This window comes from Triturus cristatus, chromosome 7, assembly GCF_964204655.1.
Source record: "Triturus cristatus chromosome 7, aTriCri1.1, whole genome shotgun sequence".
In the NCBI taxonomy this organism is placed as follows: Eukaryota; Metazoa; Chordata; class Amphibia; order Caudata; family Salamandridae; genus Triturus; species Triturus cristatus.
The window spans coordinates 1717965574-1717982974 of NC_140590.1; the positions used below are offsets into that span (position 1 = coordinate 1717965574).

Sequence of the window (17401 nt, forward strand, 5' to 3'; positions counted from 1 at the left end):
ACCAATGCGTGCACACTCAGACACTGGTATTCACCACTAAGCAAAGAAGTCGCGTATGAGCCGACTCCGAATGTCCTCTTGTGGAACCACATCCTCCACATCACTGGCCCCATTGCCAAGCCCTTCGTCCTCCACGGGTGGATGGTCCTGATCATCTTGATCCAGGATGAGTGGCACAGCTTTCTCAACTGCCATGTTGTGCAGCATGCAGCAGACCATGAAGATTTTGCAGACCTTCGCCGGGGCATATGGGAGGACGCCGCCGGTCTTGTGGAGGCACCTGAATCGGCTCTTCAGAAGGCCAAATGTCCTCTCTATCACTCGCCTTGTCCGGCCATGGGCGGTGTTGTAGCGGAGCTGGGCCGGCGTGCTGGGGTTGCGGAGAGGTGTGATCAGCCATGGCATGTTGGGATAGCCAGCGTCCCCTACATGGAAACCACATAGACATAAGTAGGACAGGAGAAGCGGTCGTGCTGAAAGTCTACGCAAAATACAGAACAGACAGAGTGTACCCACCAACAACACATGCTCGTTCGTTGCGCAGTTGCGTCATCATTTCAGGCACCCTGCTACGCCTCATGATGTAGGCATCGTGTGCTGATCCTGGAAAAAAGCACAGACATGTGAAATCACCATGTTGGACAGACACACCACAAGGGCATTGATGGAGTTGTAGTGTTTGCGATTCCTGTACGCTACCTCCTGTGCCTGTGGTGGTACCAAAGCCACATGTGTCCCATCTATGGACCCAATGACATGGGGCATCCCTCCCAGGGCATAGAATCCACGCTTGACCACAGTCAACTGTTCAGGAGTTGGGAAATGGATGAACTCATCCAGGTGAAGCAACATGAAATCATGCAGCACACGGCTGAACATGCTCTGGGACATGCCACCAACATGAGCTATGGTATATTGAAAGGTACCCGTGGCAAGGAAATGTAGGGCTGCCATTACCTTCAGCTTGGGTGTCAGTGCCGTAGGATACCTGTGCAGCGGTTGCAGGTGTGGTGCCAGCCTTGCCGTCAACTCCTCAATCAACGGTTGTGGGAAGCGGTAGCAGCGTATACAGTCATTCTCCCGCATGTCAGCCAAGTCCGGAATTGGTCGGGGAAGAGGCGGCGCTCTGCAGTAATTTGGAAGTGACAAGGAAGAGTGAGTGCACTACAACAACAATTTATATGTACTGAGCACATGTTAATCTGTCAATACACATATGCTACATAGGGAGTCAGGTATGTGCTACATGCCCTGGACACGTATGGCTGCCTGGTGACACTCCTACCAAGACCCAGCTACACACGGAGATTGTGAACCTCCACATCCCATGGCATGGGACTAGCTGTGTCCCAGTGTAAGTGAACAGCCAGACGCAACACAGGAGTGACATACATCAACACATCAGCAGAAGTAGGATGTCGATTGCAGAGACAGGTAGCGGAACACTAGAGCCACAGGTCACATGACATTACACTAGGACAGCCCACACACCTTGCCATTAAGGTGTACATGTCATGACTCACCACACATACATTGAGAGGATGCAGACAGGTCCTTGTTACGCTACTCCGTGTCCCATGCATACATGCACACCTTACATCCGATACCACATGTGGCCTGGTGTGCGTAACAGTGTGCCATGGCCATATACACACAGACACATGTTGGTTGCTGCAACAGCAGATGCTTTTGAGGGAACACCAACATCAAGCTAATGGGAACACACAACACATACATGACATAGACACATCGTGCACCGTGGGTAGTCAGATGTCTGGTGTGGTAACCCCTGTAGCGGGCATCAGGGGACACTTGCGTGTGTTGTTGACTGTGCCATTCCAGTGACGCTCATCCCAAGTGTGCAGTACGACATGCACACATGTCAAAAGAGTTAAGGGCATGTCTGGCACATATTGCACCGTCTCACATAACATCTGTACACATCTCATCATACATCAATTGCCTTCTCAACTCAGGAGTAATGTGCCACATCACAGCCTTTCACACCTGTGCCCCACACATGTAGTACTGCCCAGACAATGCCTTGATGTCCATCCATGGACAAGTATGTCAGCTCTTCAGTCCTTCCTGTGTGCTGCCTGTCACCACTGTGATGTGTGAAAGGCACCGTACATTCGCTCTGAGGGCCTGTGTACGTTCCCTATCACTATGGGAGTGCTGCCGTAGGCCTACCCATAGTGATGGTGAGCGTACAGGCGTGTGTACGGTCCGTATCACTATGGGTACGCATACGCGAGCACACCCATAGTGATAGTGAGCGTACGCGCGTGTGTACGGTCCGTATCACTATGGGTACGCATACGCGAGCACACCCATAGTGATAGTGAGCGTACGCACGTGTGTACGGTCCGTATCACTATGGGTACGCATACGCGAGCACACCCATAGTGATACGGACCGCACACACGCCTGTACGCTCACTATCACTATGGGTGTGCTCGCGAATGCGTACCCATAGTGATACGGACCGTACACACGCCTGTACGCTCACTATCACTATGGGTGTGCTCGCGTATGCGTACCCATAGTGATACGGACCGTACACACGCCTGTACGGGCCGTTGCTATGCATTTGGGGTGCCCTAGGGCCCCGGAACGCACCGTACCTGTGTGTGAATCTCCAAATTACATAGGGGACACATGAGGGACAAGTATAAAGGCCTACATGCATGCTGGTTGTCATGGAGACCAAGTTTAAAGTATGATTTTGTTTCTGCAGGTGCACAGCAAAAGTCAGTTTGAATGAATCTACTTTGTTGCAATGTGGTTGTGGAGTTGACATCATGCTCAAGAAAAAAACCAATAAAAACCCACTGACTGTGCTAGGTTTAAAGGGATTGGAGGAAACATAGGATGTAAATGTGAGTGACCAATCACTCTGTACTCCTGTGCATGAAACAGGCCAGCAAGGCAGATATAAGGCAGCCAGGTCCCATGAGAGAGCACTTGCCTGCACATCTTTGGATTCTACGACCCAGCTGCTGCTCGTGATTCCCTGGAACCATGTCAAGGTCTGTGGAGAGGGCCCAGCCTTTCACCCTGGAGGCGAACCTGGCATTGCTGGATGTGATCCTCCCACAGTACCCCCTGCTGTATGGGCGACCAGGGTATCAGGTGAGTGCAGAGTCCACTAGCACAGACTGTGTCCCTTTTTTGTGACTGTGACTTCTGGCATTGTGTCCAGGTGTGACACACATGCAATGTACTGTAGGGGGGGTCCCAGGGGGGGAATGCCTGATGTCTCCCAGCCAGAGCATGCTGTGGTGCATGTCTGCCGTCCTCACTTGCATTGTGTTTACTGTGACAATCACTGCATGGTGCATGCCACATTCTGCCTGTCTTATCCTCCTGGGAATGTTGCCTCTACAGTCCTCATGTGATTATGTGGTCAGCCCAGTGTGACAGGTGACTGTACCCACAGATGTGTGTTAGTTCTGTGTACCTGTGCTGAGAGTGTCCACATGATGTGTTCGTACCCTGGACATCGGTGTGTGTGTAAGTCCCCTGTCATGTGGGTGGGTGCATATGTGGAGTGTAGCACCCAAGCTGCATGAGAGATGAATATACCCTGCCCATCTGATGTGAGCAGGGAGCAGTGCTGTGTGTCTGACGTGCAGAGCCAGCCCCACACCTGTGAGCACCCCCCGTCTAGTGGCACATGTGCAGAGTGAGGTTTGTAGCTGCATTTGGCAATGGCAGGTGAATGTCCTGTGCCTGTGTGTGTCTGTGTACTCTGCTGAGGTAGCGTCAGTGGCCTGTGGCATGTGACTGCTTTGAGGTGCTGCACATAATCCTGGTGTAGCTTGTGATGCACAGTGTGAGCCTGGATCATTGATTGTGTCGTTGCCCTCATTCCACCTGTGTACTTTCAATGGCACGTACTGCTTTTGCCCTTCCCCAGAGGATAATGTCCCTATGACAAAGGTGCAATGCGTTGGATGCATACTATGCCTTGTTGTAACCAGCTAATTTGTTCTAATATGTGTCTCTGTGACATGTGCCAGGTGTATTGATGTAGTGTCACTTGTTCATCCTCACAGGTAGGCGCCTCTGCCAAGAAGCAGATCTGGATGAACGCCGTCAGTGCCGTGAGGAGGACGGATGGTCGCAAGCGGCGCCTGGCCCAGGTGAGAAAACGCTGGCAGGATATCCGGTGCTGGACGCGGAGGATCGCACGGGTCCTGCTGGGGGACTCACCTGAGACCCATAAGAACCGTGGGCACCGCCGTCTGACACACATCCACAAGCGTGTGCTGGTGGTGGTCTTTCCAGACTTGGACAGGCGCTTACAGGAGAAGCAGCAGCAGGAAGGGGGTAGGTACATGTGTGTTTGTTGTGTGTCACCAGCATTTGTAAGTGCGCAGTTGCATGGATACACTGCCAGGGTTTAAAGGTGCTGTGCAGATCCTGTTACCCACAGTATAGCGGTGCTCTCCTGCCTCCCTTCCCCTCCTTGCAATGTGTTCCCTGGTCTGTGTGTAGTCACTCCTTCACAAGGTTATCTAGGCTGGCAGTTTATCCACGTGAACAATGCCTGTAGCATCATGTGTGGGGGTGGTGTGTAACAGGTTTTGGGACCTTGCCTGTGCCCTGTCCAGTTCAGTACTTGTGGGTTCCATGTCAGTTGGCACTGATGCTGAGTCCAGACATGGGAGTTAGTCTCTCAAGTGTCATGCCTTACAGCACGCATGTCCTATGTTGTGGCCTGTTACATGATGTGCATGAGTGTGCGATACGCATAGTGCAGGGGTGGTGGCGTGTGTTGCAGTCATTCCCATTCAGGACCATGGAGTTGTGTGGCCACTACTGTCCCCTGGGGCATATTTTCCTAGGTGTCATGTGTGTCATCACAAAATGTGGACACTCTCAGTGTCTACAGCATAGGTTGTGCTCTGTGCCATTGTCCCCTGGCACCATGTATATTGACGTAAAATGTAGTACAAGTGTCCACTGTACAGCCTGACCTGATTTTCCTTGTTCATACTCACGGTGGCCAGTGCCTGTGTGACTTGTTACAATCATCTGATGATGCCCATTTGTACATGATTATTTGGACAGGCGCACCTTGGGTATTTTGTGTCCAATCTTGCATTTTTCCAGCCCATGTGTATTTCACCCAGACTAACAGATGTAAGTGCTTCCTGTGTCTCAACAAATTGTCTCATGTAGGGGGTGTTTGGTGCGGGCAAAGCCTACATGTCAAAACCTGAAATCTCCTTGCTAGGTCTGGCCAGTGTGTGATGTTTGTCTGGACATACACTCAAGGTGCAGTGAGCCAGTCATGGTGGGCATGTTTTCAGTATTACCTATGCAGCATGTGCCTAAAGTTCATGGATATGGTCCCTGCTCATCCCTATTTTCGGCAACGCTGTGTGGTGCAGATGCAGTGCTGGATTGTCTCCAGAGCCTGGCTCCTCTGTCAAAATCCATTTCATGTCATTTGCTATTGTGTCATGCTTTCCATAGTTTTTCAGCGGCATGGTGGGTCAACCAACGCAGTAAGAGTGACCTGAACACTATAGAATTGTTTTTTAAATATGTATTTATTTGTTAAACTGATGTACTCTGTACAAAAATAGACAGATAGCACCACCAAGCTATCATAAGTAAGTGCGAGTGCCAGGCACCTGCAAACACCGGCACAAATTAAGCATTGGAGCCTTACTCTGGTGAATCAAGCACCTGTAGTTCGGACCCATAGATGCAAACAGCTTTGTGAATTGGGCCCACTAATTACTATGGGGCATCAGTTACACATTGGTCATCTTGAAAATTGGTCTTGAAGTCCGCTGTGTTGACAAAGGTGGAATGCCTCTGTTTTGTGGGTGTGCAACAGAACCTCGTGTTGGTGGAATGTCACCACGATGATGCTGCTGGTGAGGCTTTCCGAGGCAGACGGTTAATCTGCCTGGGCGAGATGCCGGGATGGTCGTGTGCTGTCTTTGGTGAATCAACCTACAGAATTACTTCGACTGACACTCGTCGCATGCTGTTTATTCCCAAGATGCTTCAGAACATCTTGCCTTTTTTCTTTCCTTACATATTCCCTAAAACAGCTTTGAGGCCCTTACCCTCCAATGACTAGGGATGTGATGTCACTTGCAGGAAGCCGAATAAATGTCCTTCCAAAACTTTTATATGAGAAATATGGCCTCTCACTTGAATTATTTTTCTGCAGGGTACCAGAGGCAGCTCAACTACAAGCACGATGATGGGTCCTACAGCGCCTTTGGCAAAAGCGATCAGGAGGGGAACACCTGGTACGTGTGTCTGTGCAACTGTATCCCTACCTGTAAATGTGATCCAGGAAAGTGTATGGAGGGGGCCCTTTTTCAGAGCTGTGTCCAGTTTTGTTCACAAATGGTCAGTATTTGTTGTGTCAGGAGTGGCTCCTGTTTCAATCCCAACTTGTGATGGATGGATGGATGGATGGATGGATGGATGGATGGATGGATGGATGGATGGATGGATGGATGGATGGAAAGGTTGATGGGTTGATGGGTGGATGGGCGGGAGATGAATAAATCAATGGAACTGCACATTAATCCAGTGAAAAAACAATGAGGTGAATGAAAATATGAATCTGGATAGATGGAAGAATGAATCCAAGTGGGAAATTGATGACTGAATCGGTGAGTGATTGTTTTAGGATGGATGAATGCATGTATCATTGAATACGTACAGGGACAAGGGGAGAAGAGTTGATAAATCTGTGTGTAAAGAGACCTAAATGAAAGAAGAGAATGGATAGGTGGATGGATAGGAGCGTTAGCAAGTAATAGATGATAGGATGATGAAACATACACGTGTGGGAAAATGAATGCTTGAACGTTTGAGAATGAATGTATAAATAACGTGGATGCATAAAAGAATAAGAGCGCAAGGAATCACACATTAAAGGATTGGTGAATGAACAGAGAAGAGAAGAATAAAGCAGTAATTTTCAGGGACAGCAGTATTTTGCATATGACACAACGGTTAAGATGGCTGACTTCCTACACTAAGTGCACCAGGAAAGGCACAAACTTCTGAAACAGCCTCTAGCAAGGAGAGGGGGACAGGGGAAGAAGGAGAGGCTAGAGGAGTGATCCCAAATGTTGTGCTATACATACGCTGAATCTCACCTGGAAAGATATAAGTAACACCTTACTGTTTACACTCACACACCCAGAAAGAGAGCCACATGGACAGGGTGGAGGCAGCCCTGCTCCAGCCCTTGCACCATATCCAAGGCCCCTGGCAAACAGCTTCAAGGCCACCCACACATTAGACTTTGAAGGAAATAACTTGGGACACGTGCACACACACCCATCTGTTCCTGTTTCCCAAGTGAAGGTCCTTCCACCATTTTCTTAGCACCTGATATGACGAGTAGTGACTTTAGAAAGGATGATGGCGCCCAGACTTTTATATTTTATATTTGTCCCTTCTCTTTTCGTACACACAAAAAACAGTCATTGGTCAAATTTGGTAAACAAAATGTATTTGCTATAGAATTGAAAAAAATGGAGCTGGCCTGACAATGGGGTAGCTGGGTGACATGGAAGAGAAACAGAGACACATTTTTGGCACAATTTCAGAAGCCACCTCCTTCATCAGGTGATAGAAACTGTCCCAGCTTTCTTACACGCCTGTCTCTGACCCATGGGAAAATGTGGTGTGTAATAATTACATATTAAAAACCTTATAGGTATTTGAACCACTCCAGTACCTGATTATTGTGTCCTCATTTGCTGCTCCACATTACAATGCCCTCTGCTGCCATCTCACCCTCTGCCTGTGACGTGGTGCCTTCCCTCGAAGAAGCAGGTAACATGCTTATAAAAGAGCAGGGACTGGGGTGTGTGGTTTCAAACGACAACACTAACCCCTTTGCTGCCCCTTGTTGTGGGTAGCCAGGGCTTACACTGTTATCCCTGATTTGCACATGATGCCCCTGGCACTGCCATTGCTACCCGTGTTATGAGAAGTTATAAAAGCAGCAGAAACATAACATATAGAGCTGTAAGACCCTGTTTACTTCTGTAGTTTGCTCCCTGCAGGTCCACCAGCATCTCACATGTTGAGGGGTTACCAGTAGGACAAGGTGTCAAGACTTTGGACCTTATTCTCAAAGGTCCTCCCCACTTGTGTTGGAGGCCCCACAATCGGGGCGGGGGGCTCGCGGGCGGGGGGGCTCGCAGCCGGGGCAGGTGGGCCTGCAGTCGGGGGTGGGACCTCTGCAATGAGAAACTGCAATGTGGAAGTCCCACAAGTGTGGGGCCCCTGACACGAGTGCGGAGCCCCTTTTTGAATCGGACCCTGAATTTTTCTTGGGGAGGGGGTAAAGAGTACATCATTTCATTTCTGCTATGCCTGGAATTTTGCTAAATTTACACCCATAACTGTACCTGTTGAGTAGGTTTGTCTAGTCAATGATTGCCCCTCAGAAGTGCTAGGAATACTGGACCCTGCATCTTTACCGTGACAGGAGCCAGTTCTTTGAATATGAGATTCCGGCTTGTGGGATGGGGCACCGACTAGGATTCACGGTCCTTCTTCCTTCTATATGTAAATTAACAACAATGAGCTGTTTCACAGTACAGTGCACCTGTGATCTGATAGTCATCTCAACACACTCTAGACCTACTCCCTAAAGCCTTGGGTGTGAGGTAAGTGCTCGTTAAAGGTGGTAATCTGACAAACTATGTCTCCTAGTGCCCTGCAAGCTTCTCCAGACAGCTGGTTTGTGTACATCAATCCTCCTTAACATCGGAACAGGGTAACTCAGACACTAGACTCATCATGTCATGATAGCTCTGCTAAAATCCATATTAAGGAACCACTGTGGTATAACACACCATTTTATTTCAGGTCTTTGCCTCCTTCCCTTTTCTCAGATCGTCAGCTAGTATATAATTTCCTATTTTCTACCTTCCCTTGCCTCCACATCCCCTTCCAGCTCATCGCTGTCTCATCCTTCTATTCTCTTTACCTCCTTTTCTCCCCTCTTGCCTGTCCTTTTGCAATCATGTCCCAACATCTACAGGCCACCCTTTCCCACCTGGCATCATCATTTGCTTCATTTTTTTCCAATCTCCAGGATCATCGCTCTTGTTTCTTCCTGTTCCTTTTCATCTCTAAGACTTTTCCTTTCCTTCATCCCAATCCTTCCCCTGTCTTTCCGTCCAACTCTCTACAGCTACAACTGTTCCATCCTTCTCACCCTCTCATTCTCTGTCTCCTCAGGCTCACTGCTTTCGTCATGAAGTCCTTTGGTCAGGCCCAGGACTACATATACATTGACAAGGTGTACATCCAGCAAGCCCTCCGCCATCTGAAGGAGCATCAAGTGGAGAGCGGCGGCTTCAACAGTTCTGGCAAACTCTTAAAAAACGCTCTAAAGGTATGGAGGCTCCACAAAATGGTGCCTTACCCCATCCAGGAACGTTGCCTTTCCTTGGGCTTTAATGTAGTAGCATGCCAAGTGGAAGTGAATAACTCTAACTTTGCTTGCGAGTACAAGATAAGACATTTCCTCATGTGCATTTTGAGGGTCTTGCAAGTCATTGAAGAGTTGTAGAGGAATGTGGATGAAGTCCCAGTTCCTTTACAAAGTCAAGGAGCTCTGAGGTGATCTGAATTATTGTTATTGATGAAAGATGTTTATAAAGCACAACTGTCACCCAGCATGGTGTGCTGGCACTGAAGGAAAGGGGCTGTAGAATCACAATGTAGGTCAATTAAAGAGAGGAGCAGGAAAGTAGAGCTGTCAGAGATTTGAGGCAAGATCGACCAATCAGATGAATAGTGAGGGATAGAAAAAGGAAGAGAGTGCCAGTGTTTGGCCTCTAGAAACATGAACGATGACCCCTCAATTTGAGAATAACCTATTCTAGGTGAGATAAAAAAAAAAGCAGAGGCAGACATGAGAGAGCAAGAAGGAGAATCATGCCGAAATTTGAACTGAAGATACCTGGGTCCTTGTTGGTGAAAGGCATGATGGCAAAACAAAGATAATTGAGTTTATGTATGTGCATTTTTGTATTTCTAAAGCATCAACCTAGCTGGCTAGTGATGATGCCCTGTACAGGGGACAATGCCCAGGGAGGAAAGTTTGAAGGGGTGAGAATTGAGCCTATCTCAGATAGTTTTCTTGACGAGGTGAGCTTTTAGTTTCTGCGTGAATTGTAGTAGGGTTGGTACTGTTTTAATTTAGTAGGGGATGTGTCTCTGGGGCATAGACTAGGAAATCTCATTTTCTTTTCAATATACTGCAGGGTTTCTAGTGATGTTAAAACTCCTTGTTTGGTGTTAACCTACCAATTTTATTAGTTTGTCAGCTAGGTAAACAGGGGTCTTGGTGTAGAATGACTTATAGTGATGTTAGGCTTGCAGGGGAACCACTGTCTAAACTTTAGAATCAGTGGCGGGCAATAAGGTCCAAAGTGGCTGGGGGAGGGGGGGGGGGGTTAAATTAAAAATGTGAGAAAATCACTTACCTGATCTTGCCGCCATCTTTCCATCGCCGCGTCTCTCCCACGTCAAGTGAGTCTCTTCCGGGGACCAGGAAGCACCCAGACTCCCAACAGCCATCACAATGCTGCAATGCAGCTTTTTGATTGGTAAGCACCCAGGCTTCCCTGAGCCAATCATAACGCTGCAATGCAGCGTTGTGATTGTCTGAGTGCTGTGGTTCAGCCCTCAGCCAGGGAATGGGTGCCTGGGCATGTTCTCCATGCAGGCTGTAATGCAGAGGGGAGGTCAAACATTCATGTGCACTTTTTACAAAGTGCACAACCACTCCTCCTCCCCGACGTCAGGGGAGCCAAGCAACCCCTACGCTGAGCATACAAGAAATAAAATGATAATAACTCCAGTTATTATCATTGTACTTTTTAGTTTACACCCCTCAGTGAACAGTGGGGCTACGCTCCTCCGCCTTAGCAGAGGAGCCACCACTGTTTACAATGAGGGTAAAGTCGTCAGTCTGCTCCAACCCCTTGATGAGCCATCCTACTGATTGAAGGATGTCTACCAGTGGAGCAATGGTGGTCTCTGGGATGCTGCTCAGCTGGGTGTTGCCTTCATCAACGTGGGAGAGGGCTAGGGCTTGAACTGTTGTTCTGAAGTCATCCCCTGGTGGAAAAAATTGCACTTTTTTCAGGGAATGTAGTTTGAGCTACACTGTTTTGATCTTTTTGCCAATGTGTTCTTGGAGCGAAAAGTTTGCATCATGGATGAATCAGAGAGATTTGAAAATAAAGTGCCTAGGATTAGGAAGCCAGTTAACAGAAGACATTGTTGAGGAGATGTGCCAATGCCCAGGAAGATTAAGAATTAAATAGATGGAAGCTTGTTGAATGAAACTTAATTAAAGGAGAATTGCAACGCCAATTTAGTATACAAGTAGAGCGTAAAAAGAATGCACTATGATGTATATCAACGCACCGTTATTTGAGGCTTCCAGAAATTATACCATTTGTCTAAGGTTCAGCCACAAAACACACATTTAAAGAGGCTCTTTAGGGCACCGTTTTTTAACCGTTTTACTTCTATGGACCCCCATGGAATTTGTACAAGAAGCCGGGTATGCCTGCCAAAGCAAATTCAACCTCAAAACAAGACAGAAAAATACAGAAACAAGTCAAGGTCCAATAAGTACACAATTTACGAATAATGTATTTAGTGAAATTTCATTTTAATGGAAAGGTTAGAGATTTTCAATATTTCTCTTTGTTTCTAAACAATAAAGTGATATGTTAGAGTATAGCATGTCACTTTGTTTTATAGCTCCTAATGGATACTCTCTTATTGTCAGGACCCATTAGTGCTACAACTGAGGCCACCAATCGTCCATTTTAGATTCTGTTTGCTGTACTTGCTTTACACTGCTCCCACAAATGAAGCTAAATAAACCAAATTAATGTTTATATTGTAATTTCCTTCACTTTTAGGAAGTATTTTAAAATTATCAATTTTGTCTTTTGCATGCATGATTGATTTATTATTCAAATTATTTAATATTCTAAACTGTCGCGGACCCCTGAGTAGCCGTTGTGACTCCCCATGGGGTCCTTCGTCTTCGGGTTAAGAACCACCATTTTAGAGTGTTTTAGGGTGTTGCAAGCGATTAGTTGCTGTATTGAGACAGTGTACTGTGAATTTTCTCCCACTAATCCGTGAAGAGTCCGGATATCCTTTCCTTGCTTTAAATGTTGTCATAGTGTTAACACATATTCAAACACAATCTTAAGGATGACCCCTGTTGTTGTCATATTGCAGTCCCAATTACTGCTGGTGCATACTTTTGCAATGCTGACAAACACCAGTGCATGTATTGCATTATATTGCAATACAGAATTTAGAAATTATCTATTGTTTCGCGGCCAGATGAGGCCACCAAGAACTCATTGAGTTCCTTGGAGGCTGTTACCGAGTGCTTGATTGGAGGGAATATTAGAAATTGATCTATAAGGAAGTGTTGGGAGTGGTGCATGGGGACCAAAGTGATGCTCCAATCATGATGAGGTAGCTCCACGTAAGCATGAAGTGTTTTAGAAAAATGTGAACACAGATGAAGGTCGCACATGCATGAATGTATCATTTGCATTAGGAAAGATATATATCGTACAATTATTTCAATGGAAAAAAAATCTGTTTTTAAAGTAGGCAAAATTGTGTTTTTTTAACACATGTATTACAGGCAGTTTTCATGCAAATTGTAGGAAAAGACACCTTTTACATGGAATGAAATTGGCCCATATTACATGGTAAAATTGAACATGAGAACAAAAAATCATTACTGCAGCAAGCATAACTGTTGAAAAAGCATAACTGTAGAAACAAATGAGGTAAAAGCCTGTAATCAAGAATTATGCGAGATTAACTGCGAATACAAATGTCATTATTATTTTTTTTATATATAAAAAACGGAAATAGCTCTTTGCCAGCAATGGATTTCCAGATTGAACAGTTTACTGGACAACAGAAGGATAAAGTTATTTTTCAGGAGGTAGGAAGGAACTGAGGGCAGAGGTCAGTGTAGTCCTACCGAGCCCACTTGCATCAGTAGTAAGAGTCAATAAAGAAACTAAAAACCAATGGTCGGTTTATAACATTCCACCACTTGACAAGCCAGCGCGGTGGTGTGTCCTTCACCCATATAACCCCAAGACTCTGGACCAAGATCGCCTCCTGCGTTCCATGTTGCAGACTCAATGTAAGACCGGCTTTTCGGTCTTCTGAGAGTTACCTATGGCTCTTCTTTGTTACATACCATGAAGACAAGTAACTACAACTCATTAAGACAGTATAACGCATAGTTTCCAGGCTCTTCTTCTTTCCTCCAATGCTTTTTTTTTTATCCAACATCATTGGGTTCACTATGACGCCAAATTCTAGAATTTGAGATAGGGGCTGCAAGGAAGAATACTGGACTGGACCCACTATCATCGATTGGAAGCGAACTTTCCTCCTTCATCTGCAGCATTCAAAGTAATATAAAGTTGACATGCAGTGCTACATAAAATATCTTAATAAAAAATATCCTGCCATTGGTTAGATATAGAAAAAGGTTAGGTGAAAGCAAACCATGAATATAGAATGGAATTAATACTATATTGCTACTGTTAAGCCAGACAGTAAAATTTAATAAATGGCAATTTGAAGAATCAAGAGAAACAAAAATATAGTGGGGCACAATCCTGTATCCAAAACATAGAAGCGAACGAAGAGAAACAAACAATCAGGCAAGGCACAAGGCTTGTTTTGAAATGTGAAAAGTTAGACAAGCGGGATAAAAAACACAACCATTACACATTACATAAAGATAGACTCATGTGTAAGGTGTCAAGCACGTCAACGGCTTTTCGCTCCTTTTTAAAAGGATAATGAGATCATCATCAGGACAGATTTGGATGGATGCCTGAAGGACATACAACCTGTACAACAATACCTACAATACACTAGGGTGTGTGTTAGGAAAATGCACGCTGCGCGAGGTCAGCATAGGAATGTGAGGAAGCGAATTAGCCTGGGGTAATTAACGTGGTTCTGGTGGTGTGCTTGAGGGGAAGGCGGAAGCGAATCCTCGGTTCCTGGATGAATTAACACCAACGGCTCGATGACCGTGGCGAAATTATGGTGTCTGGGGTTTGCCCATTGAGCCACTGAGCACTGCGCAGACCAATTTCTCCTGGCTCGGGACCACATGCCTTAAGCACCGCTCATGACTCCCGATCATAGAATTCCGTGCCTCATCAAGCCATCGCGCCAGATTGATTACCTGCTCTCGCACAGGTTACCATCCTCCCCGGACACCCTCAGTCCCGCCACGGTCATCGAGCCGGTTCTGCCACTTTGCAAACACATTGATTGCCTGTTCTCGCACAGGTTCCCCTCAACCCCTGACACCACACAAATCTCAATGAGGTCCGAAGACAAGGGGAGCCCACACTTTCATTTTTGTGGCAACAGATCCCCTTCCATGCATTGACAATGCCTGTGGTGCATGCTAGACTTCCCGTAAATGCACCACCCAAGTGCACTGATGCATCTTCTCGTATTAACAATAATCTAAGAATAAATTTCCCTCTTTAAAAAAATTATGTCAAAACACAATGATTTCGGGGCTACAAGATGGTTCATGTGGAAAGTCTAACTTTGTCCCCATGATAAGTCCCTGCAGATTACTTTCAAAGGGGCTCCTGATGCTTGTGACATTCAAGTGCAACTTGTAAGAGGCAGCAGGCTCCCCACACCTGCAACAGAAGCAGAAGATTGGCCAATCAGCTCTTGACAGGGCCCTCTGCATTAAACAAGAAGGCTGTGACTTCACCAGCACAGTGTATGGCATGCACACTCAGTGAATGTTGCTTGGAAGATGCCACGGTACACTGGACGTCAGCCCTTCCGTGCCACAGAAGGTTCTAACGCCATGGGCTGCATACAGCAGAGAAGTCTGTCAGCCCCCATTCGCTAGTCCATGTTGATTCACAGCTCAGGGTAAGACCTTCCAAGGACAGAAATGGAAGGAACGGAAGTGGAAGTGACTTCAGAGTTAAAAACCTCCCCACTATCCTCCAATAATAAACAGGAGCCACTGTAACACTGACATGCCTGTTGCATCCATTGCAATGCCTACTTATGCTGACACACAGCAACCTAATGCTAACAACTATAATACAAGTAATTGCAACATTGACATGTGTTGATAGATGTCATTGCAATGCTTGCATGAAACTGTTGATACATGCCAATATATGTTGATGGCATGCCTACATGCCTTTCATCTGTATGCGGAAGCACATACGTGCACGTTTTGTGGAGTAATATCCCCTTATTGGCGAGTTAATTCGATTTCTACAAACTTCCAGCACAACTCACAACAACGTATTTTTTCATTTTCTTTATTTTTTTGGTTTTGGATAGTTTGGCCTCAACCAAAAAGCATACACTAAAGACATCCCATTGCACAAGCATGTTCATGACACAGCGCATTACACCCTTTCACCATCATATATATCCAAACCTTTCAGAACATGTTAAATATACCACACTCATGTGTACAACATTGCCTTAAAGTTATTTAATCTACTAATCATACCTCCAGACTGAAGAGCCACCCTAGCCCGAGCAATGAACCACTGTGCACCACAGCTGAGCAAAACAAACGGCAAAGGCCATGGGCACCATATCCATCAACATACTACATGGATCTATAACCGGATCTCGTCATCAACCACCTAATGTAAACATTACAAAATAAAACAGTTCTACTGTAGACAGTCCCTTTCCTTTGTGAACCATTGCTAAACAGTACATTAGCCAATTCTGCCGCAGCTGTCCCGTATGAGCCATCACAGAACCGGTCCTTACACATGGCCCTACTTTTCATTTAAATGTCCCTTGTTGACATGTGCCACCAGATCAGACGAAAAGATCGGCAAGAGTGTTGTATAGGACAACATGCCACAGGCCCGGTGAGCCCCACGTCCAGGAGTAAATCAGTAAAATGTATTTACAGATGTGTAATTGTAAGCAAACCTGCTGTATTAAATAATAATGAGTCAGTTTACATGCTTTACGTAAGATGCCAAGTTTTCTCTTTATTGATACTTAGACACAGGTTCTTATGGCACCTTCCAATAACCGCTGACAATTACATGCCTGTGTCGAAGCCATGTAAATACAAGTCAGGGCAAAACATTGTAACCTGGCTGTAGGAAAGTGCCCCTTTTTGACATGGTCACACCCACATTTTGCCTGTTATTTGATGTGATTTCGACTGGAAGTACACTGGGTTCCTGCTAACCAGGTCCCTAGTGCCAGATCTCTTTCCCAAAGTGTACATTTGTTTCCCCCAATTGGCAAAACCTTTAGCACCCTCGGCAAGTCCTAAGTAACTGGAACTAAAAAGAGCCTGGGGTACTAAAGAGGGTCCCTAAGGGCTGCACCACAAATCGTGCCACCCTAAGAGACTGCTCACCAAACTAGCGATTGCAGTCATTGCAGGCTACGTGTCTTGGTTCAGACAAAAGTGAAAACAGGACATGTCACACATCCCTGTGTGCATGTCCCCTCACACTGCATGGACTATTTGTAAGTCACCCCTACTGCAGACCTGACAACCATAAGACAGGATGCTTAATGTTACCTGTGAGAGCATACCTGCATGAGCAGATATGCCCCTGTCCCGGTCAGTTCTATTCCTGAGAGTGACCAGGGAGGCTATTCTAAACCATATCCTGGACACTGGTGAAAACGAGTTCTCCAGCTACATGATGGCTACACTGAAGATAGGGATGTTTGATTTCAAACATCTCATATTGATGAACCCACACGGTTTCCAGTGTTGGATTTATCAATACATACACCCAGAGGGCACCTTAGAGGTGCACCCTGAAAACCTACCGGCCTCTGGTATGTTGGCTGACTGGTTTGTGTCAGCCTGCAATCCAAGACAAGTGTATGACCTCCTAGGAGGAGAGCCTTTTGCTCTCCGGAGGTCAGGAACAAAGCTCGCCCGGGAAGAGCGTGTCACATCCCCTCCCACAGGATGACCTGCTGATTAGACTTCCTAGGCCGGCAAGATTCAAAGAGCTGTTGCCTGCGAAATATGAATCTGGCTTCCCTCACAGGAGAGGAAACTGACCTCCTTTGTCCAGAGCCCCTTTGGCACCTGGACAGACGGGAAAATGAGCCAGTCAGGTAGACATGCCACCCCCAGGCTAGTACCACCCCTAAGGTGTCTAATCTGAGGTGGGCATGACTTTTCAGAAGTAGCCATCAGAAGTAGCCATCTTTGTGATGGCAAAAGTAGGAACTCTGGGACAGAGTTATGCTCACTTTCCACAGGAAGTGGTCATATAGGGGGCGTAGTGACCCGAAGGGTCAGTAG

At 46.4% G+C, this 17401-nt stretch overlaps 1 protein-coding gene across 1 annotated transcript in view; it reads left to right on the forward strand.

Annotated features, from left to right (window-relative positions):
- The first annotated feature begins 6168 nt into the window (after positions 1-6168).
- LOC146812874 (alpha-2-macroglobulin-like) overlaps positions 6169-17401 on the forward strand; it is a 34679-nt gene continuing 23446 nt past the window's right edge. The window contains exons 1-2 of the mRNA XM_085620385.1: positions 6169-6281; positions 9250-9406. Of these exons, the coding sequence (XP_085476511.1) occupies positions 6169-6281; positions 9250-9406 (270 nt within the window). The remainder of the gene's footprint in view (positions 6282-9249; positions 9407-17401) is intronic.